The following is a 7,399-nucleotide window of genomic DNA, read 5'->3' on the forward strand; positions in this document are numbered from 1 at the left end:
ATTTTGTGGACGCCATCCCGGGTTGCAAGACGAGAAATAAGTGGTCATCAACTCCATTTGCTCCTTCATTCTCTTCAACTCTTCATCCCTTGCGGCCTCCCTTGCTTCCCTTGCTTCCCTTTCCGCCTTCCTTTCTTCTCTTTCGGTCTCAAGTGTAGTTTGAAGTTGAGACACGATACTCGGCATATATGTTTGGCTTTGAGGGGTTACCGAAGTAGGTCGGTCGTAGAAGAGTTCTCTTGCCGTTCCGGTTCCATACACCCCCCTTATTGAAGCCATCCACTAAATCAAGCCAAAGCTCATTATCGGAGATGTCGGGATTCCTCTCTTTCCGAAGTCGAAATTTAGCCTAAAAAATTAAAGCGTTAATGATTATATGTTATATTTGTATAACAATATATATGTAATCAAAACATTTGAAAGGAATTGTATTATATACTTACATATAAACGGCGTTCTTCTTGAATTCCACACCCTTTTCCCCTTAGCTCCTTCTTTCGTATGCGTCTCATAGAAAAGCTCCGGAACCGTAGGCATCTTACCCTTATTCTTGGCCGCCTTCCGAAAATGAAAAACAAAGGTTAAATTATAAAGACTACTTAATACTTTAAATATAATCTCAAACATAAACTAACTTATATGTAAAATTAAATATACGACGTACATTTGACATTGCTCGGTCATAGAATGATTGAGAACCTCCGTAATGCGTAGCATCAATGTGGGCATCCTTCTTCCCTCCCCTTTTATTGATCATTTTGCTCGAGCCGACTTCTCCTTAAATTCGGGGGTATCTCTCTTCTCCATCAGTTCTTTATATGCGGTTCCTATAAAAAAAAAATGCCAAATATTAGTATTTAATTAAATAGATAACAAATGACGATAATTTAACTAATTAATTACAACCACCAAAAGTAACTAAATACCTTCCATAAACTGAGGGGGTTTCTTCCTCTTAGAAACCTTATACATGTTATCTCTTAGCCTCTTTTTGCCGATGTAATTGTATCTCTCCCAAACAGAACGCTCTTGTTCCTTAGGCCAATGAAAGTTTTGCTAGACGTAAAAAAAAATCGTTAGAAAACACAAATCACTAATTAATTAGAATACATTTACGAAAATTATTTAAAAATATATATACCCGGAAGTTATTGAACCATCCCTCCTTCTCTTCTTCGCTTGCATCTGACCAACAAGTAATACCCCTGGTCATCTTTTGCTGAGTGCTAGCGGTGACTCCCCGAACTACATACTTGGAATTAAACCTGAAATTATACATGTTAAATACGAATTAAAAATATTCATATTAAAAATAAATCAACTACTAATAAAAAAATAAATAAAGAGAATTTCTTACCAAAGACCCCTAATGTCAATAATGATCTTGTTATCCTCGGTGTATGTGACAGGGATCCCATGCTCGACCTCCTCCTCCTCGTCAGTGTCATCCTCTAAGGACTGCTCGACCTCAGTAGTCTCCTCCTCCTCCTCCTGCGTACTACGGCCCCCACTACCTCCGCCTCGCTGTCTACCACCACGACCACGTGCCATTATACTACAAATTGAACAAATAAAATTGTTAGAAAGTGTTAATTAAAATTAAATAAAACGAAATGGATATAACATATATATATAACATAAAAAATGGCTAGGAAACACAATAATAAATAAATTGATAACAAAAAGATGTAAAAACCTCATTATCCTAATCCTCATTGTCATCCTCATCATCATCATCCTCATCATCATCATCCTCATCGTCCTCATCGTCATCATCGTCACCGTCACCGTCATCCTCCTCCTCCTCCTCCTCCTCCTCCTCCTCCATCTCCATCTCCATCTCCATGTGATCATCTGTCCCCTCCACATTATCTTCTTCCTCTTCTTCCAACTCCTCCCCTCCCGCTTCTTTCTCATTCTCATGAATGATTTCATCATCAATTGGAGATAAAACTGATTTTGATACAATTTCTTCTTGAAAAAATGTTGTATCAAATTTTGATCTAGCCTTTGTCTTAAAGACCGCCCACCATTGCTTTTGATGTTTATCATTACTCGTGCTTGGATAAGAAGCAAAATACACTTGATGAGCTTGATGTGCGAGTATAAATGGGTCATAAGTCAAGTATGTTCGGGTATGATTAACTTCTACGAGTTTGTAACGATCATGGACTCTCATTCCCGCTATGGAATTATCTTTCCATTCACACTTGAATAAGACTGTTTTATAAGCACGTCCACGCCCATTATAGCACAACTCAAGGATATCCTCTAATATGCCGTAATATTCATTGTCATCAAGGGAGGAAATTGTAACACCATAATTGCATCTAACCTTCCTCTTCCCGTAATTGAATGTATGGAAATTGAATCCATTAACTGAATACCGATTCCAAGTTTTAACCTTTCGTGAAGGACCTAAGGCTAAACTCCTTACCAAATCATCTTGGATATTGCATTCAATGACATGTTTCCGAAACCATGATGGAAATTGATCCTCATGCTTATTCCAAACATCATTCTTGCTCACATTAGGATGTTCTTTAATGAAATCGTTCACAAATTGTGTTTCATAAGGCTCTAAGATTTCACAATTAGAAAGAACGTAAAGATGAGCACGATTATATTCTTTGTCATCCAAATATCTTGTCTCCCCACTTGATGAACACCCTTCATCATCATGAGTTTGGAAAAACTCGGGTACACTTGTGTCCACTTCATCGGCTTTATCAATATTTAAGTTCTTTGCTTTGGTTTCTATATGTTTTTCAAAGTAAAGAGAGCAAAAATTTGCAATCTCTTCCGTTAAATACGCATTGCATATAGAACCTTCAACCCGAGCCTTATTACCAATTTTTTTCTTCAAATGATTAAGAAACCTATACATGTAAATTAAAATGTAGTTATTTCTTTATTATTAGAATAAAATATATAAATGAATAATATTTACAATTGAAATACTAGTAAATTATTATTACATACCTTTCAAATGGATACATCCACCTATATTGGACGGGTCCACCAACTTTTGCTTCATAAGGCAAATGGACCGGTAAATGCTCCATGGAATTAAAGAATGAAGGAGGGAAGATCATCTCAAGTTTACATAAGATAATTGGAATTTGGTCTTCAAGACGAATCATGTCATCAACCGATATGGTTGAAGAGCATAAATCTCGAAAAAATTGACTAATCTCAGAATCGCATTCCACACGGTAGTTGGGAGGAGATGTTTCAATGCAACGGGTAATAAGCGCTCCATGAAAACATGACAATCGTGGCTTTTCAACCCTTGCAACTTCAGTTTCTTAAGATCAACACAACGTTTGAAATCGGATGCATATCGATCAGGAAACTTCAACTTTCCTAACCATTGACACAATGCCTTCCTTTGAGCTTTATCAAGAGTAAAAATAGCTTTTGGCTTAGACCCATCCTTACGAATGTGTAGTTTGGGACGATCACAAAATCTCTTCAACTCTTTTCTTGAAGCAATAGTATCCTTGGATTTACCTTCTACATCCATAATCGTATGAATGAGTTGCTCAAAGAAATTCTTCTCTATGTGCATTACATCCAAGTTGTGCCTGAGTAACAATATATTCCAATACGGAAGGTCCCAGAAAATGCTTCTTTTAAACCAACCGCTTTTCTTTTTCTTCAACTCTTTAAACTCTTCTTCAGTACCATCAACAGTAGATGGCAAATCACGTATCAACTCCCATAACTCATCCCCTGGTAGCCGATCCGGAGCATCATCAAGCACCTCCTTACCTTTAATAAAAGCTTTTTTGTTCCTTCTATTTAGATCTCTATCCGATAAGAAGGTTTTATGACAATCAAACCAACTTATTTTTTTGGAATTAGGAAGCCAAAATGCTTTGCTCTTATCCATGCAACAAGGGCATGCCTTTTGTCCTGCGGTAGACCATCCAGATAGCATACCGTAGGCGGGAAAATCATTTATGGTCCATAAAAGTGACGCTCTTAGTTGAAAATTTTGCTTCAAGGACACATCATATGTTTCCACACCAACTTCCCACAAATGTTTCAACTCCTCTATCAATGGTTGTAAATAAACATCCAAATTGGCTTTTGGGTTACTAGGCCCGGGAATAATTAGCGACAAGAAGATAAACTGCCTTTTCAAACATAACCAAGGTGGTAAGTTGTATGGTGTGATCATCACGGGCCAACAGGAGTAAGGTTTACCAAATTGGGTGAAAGGGGCAAAGCCATCCGTACATAGGCCAAGTCGAACATTGCGAGGTTCCTCGGCAAAATCAGGGTACATCTTATCAAAACGCTTCCATTCCTCTCCATCACTCGGATGACACATCTTCCCCGGTGTACGAGGATTTTCTTTGTGCCATCTCATTTGTTCAGCAATGTTTTTTGTTGCATACATTCTTTGAAGTCTTGGAGCAAGAGGAAAATAAATTAATTGGTTTTGTGATATTGGTTTCTTACTCTTTTGACCCGTCTTATTACCCTTCTTGCCTTTTCCCTTCAAAACAATATCTCCCTCACTTGTCTCATATCTACCCCTTTGACATTTCTTACACTTGTCAAGCAAAGCATCATCTCCCCAAAAAAGCATACATCCTTCAGGACATGCATCAATCTTTTGATGCGGAAGCTCAAGGCCTTTAACTACTTTTTTGGTATTATAGAAACTTCGGGTCATGACGTTATTGTCGGGGATAGCGTCCTCAAGCAAAGACGCAATAGCATCAACGGCATTAAATGGCATATTAAACTCACATTTTAAGGTTATTATCCTAGAGGCGGCTTGTAACAATGTCATTCTACTCCCTTCATATAAAGGTTTTTTCAAGCCTTTAACATTTCAAAAAAGGATTTTGCTTGTGGGTTTGGTTCTTGTTCAATGATAGGCTCGTGATTGTCATTATTAAAAGTATTAAACTCCAAAGCATCAACTACCATATTTCTATATGGGTTATCATTTTGTTCGGTTTGAGGTTGCTCGGTAATTGGAGAATATGGTTCTCCATGACAAATCCAATTATAATAATTTGGAGAAAATCCATTTGTATAAAGATGTTCTTCTACTTGAATGTAATGAAAATATTTCAAGTTTTTACATTTACTACAAGGACACCTAAGTTTATTTTCTACCAAATCATATCCATCTTGTTGTTTAGCAAACTCAATAAACTCAAGAACCCCTTTACAAATCTACCGGTGGGACGTTTCCTCTTATCTACCCTATCTTCGTACATCCATTTGCGTTCCGATCTCTTCATTTTAATCTAAAAAATATTCCAAACAATAATTTTTATTATACCAACATTATACTAACATTATACCAACATTATACTAACATTAGACTAGTATTATTAACACTAGCAATTTACTAAACTAACATTAGACTAGTATTATAACAACATTATACTAACATTAGACTAAATCTTGTAATTAAGTATACTAACATCATCAAAATCACCAATACATTGTCAACTACAACCCTAATTCAAATAACATTACCAATTTCACAAAAATCCCCAATTCATATTCACCCTAATTATCAATTTATACAAACCCTAACTAATTAAACATCATAACAACATCCAAATTAGTGGTTGTTTATACTAACCAAACTAACTACAAGAACAAATTCAACAAACAAATCAAAAACTATACTATAATTAACATATACTAATAACACAAATACTAACTAAACTAAGATTAACTTATACTAACCAAACTAAATCTACCTTAAACTTAACATACTAAGAACACTAATATACTAAATAAACTAATTACAATAACAAATTAAACAAATTAAACTAAACTTAATCTAAGAAATTGAAATTATAAACAAAGATTCATACCTTCTTCAAATCAAATTAGTGTTGTTCGGTGGTTGGGTGGTCGCCGGTGGTGGGGTCGGATGGTGTTGATGGCGGACGGCAGAGTGATTGTTGCGCGGTGACGATGGCGCGGCGTCGAGGTCTTGTCGTCCTTCTCTATTTTTTTTTTTTCGAATTGGTAAAGTAAGAGAGAGGGGAAGGAAATCTGGGTATATGGTGTGAATTGGACGGGCGACGGACAATGGCGACGGAACAGTGCTCGGTCGCTAATTTAGCGACTAAAAGCGGTCGCTATTTATTTTTATTCAGTCGCTATTTTTTTTAAAAAGTCGTCGCCAATTTGGCGACGTGTTGCAGTCGCCCGAATTTTTTGCTAGTCGCCAATTTCGAGACCATGCGTTTTCGTCGCCTAGTTTGGTAGCCCGAGAACGAAATTCTTGTAGTGAATCAATGTAAGAATAAAGATTTCTTCCTTATTTACTTATTGTTTGCATGCATAAGATCTATGATTAATTTTATGACTAAATAATATCATCACATATATGAATATGTTAGGAGAAGAGAGATAGATTTCTAACAAGCGGTATCATGAGCCTTGGTTGTTTGCATGCAAATCGGTTATAGTTTTTCCGAGTTATACGATTAACATATAAAACTTGTAAATTTGTGTTATTATGATATATCACGAAATAATTTATGCATGTTAAAGTTTCTGGTCCTAAAATGTATTTAGGATATTTTGGTTAATTTATGGATTTTATTGTTCATCTTATATAATAATGGCATTAAAAATGTGATTTTATGATTAAAATGTCATTTTCGGACTAAAATTAGCTAAACTTCAAATTTTCCAGTGATTTTTGGATATGTTTTCACATATATTATTTTTAGATGACCTGTATGTTTTCATAATTTTTGGAGTTCTTATGCTCGAAATATGGATTTTTCATGATAAAAATCGAATTTAAATGAAGAATAGGTTAATATGAGATAAATTTCGAATCTGGTCATATAAATTTAGTATGTTGTCACATGCAATTTTACAATATGTGTGTAAAATAATAGGCTATAATGAAGTCTTCATGCATGATTTATGAATTTTTGATGAAAAATAGCATAAATAGTGACTTAATTAGTGAATAATTGCTAAAACATACTTCATGACTAAGGAAAAACGTTACATGTTGCATTTTATTGTCTTTTTCAGATCTAAAATTGAAAAGTTGATGAATATAATTTTTCTCATGTTTTTATGATTATAATTGATAAATCCGATAAACCGCAACATAGTTTTTCCGATAAATATTTCGAAATTTTAACCTAAGTTTTTGAACATTATGAGTGTCATGGTATTTTTCCAGAATGTTTATGAGTTTAAATTTTGAATTTTGAATTTATTTGAAATTTTTGTGATTTATTTGAAGTTTATAGCTTTTTATAGTAATTTTGAGTCCATTAATGAACAATTTTTAAGTAATATAAGTTAATTATAGTCAAATAGTTAGTGAAGACTAATTTTGAGTCCTAAGAGGTTAGGGTAATTAACTTGTACATAAATATGAATT

The 7,399-nt window shown here is 34.8% G+C and overlaps 1 protein-coding gene across 2 annotated transcripts; it reads right to left on the reverse strand.

The window, feature by feature from the left end:
• Positions 1-443: 443 nt before the first annotated feature.
• Positions 444-5,928, reverse strand: LOC141622265 (uncharacterized). 2 transcript variants are annotated; one of them, XM_074438307.1, is made up of 6 exons: positions 5,856-5,928; positions 1,358-1,555; positions 1,142-1,265; positions 927-1,056; positions 665-827; positions 444-558 (listed from the first exon to the last, which is right to left on the reverse strand). In XM_074438307.1, the coding sequence occupies exons 2-5, from the start codon at positions 1,549-1,551 to the stop codon at positions 754-756; spliced, it is 522 nt and encodes a 173-aa protein (XP_074294408.1). In that variant the 5' UTR covers positions 1,552-1,555; positions 5,856-5,928; the 3' UTR covers positions 444-558; positions 665-753. The 2 variants fall into 2 exon arrangements, with proteins under 2 accessions (XP_074294408.1, XP_074294409.1); XM_074438308.1 differs by lacking the exon at positions 5,856-5,928 and having other exon boundaries at positions 1,358-1,639.
• Between the last annotated feature and the right edge of the window lie 1,471 nt (positions 5,929-7,399).

The sequence above is a fragment of the Silene latifolia genome, chromosome X, assembly GCF_048544455.1.
Source record: "Silene latifolia isolate original U9 population chromosome X, ASM4854445v1, whole genome shotgun sequence".
In the NCBI taxonomy this organism is placed as follows: domain Eukaryota; kingdom Viridiplantae; phylum Streptophyta; class Magnoliopsida; order Caryophyllales; family Caryophyllaceae; genus Silene; species Silene latifolia.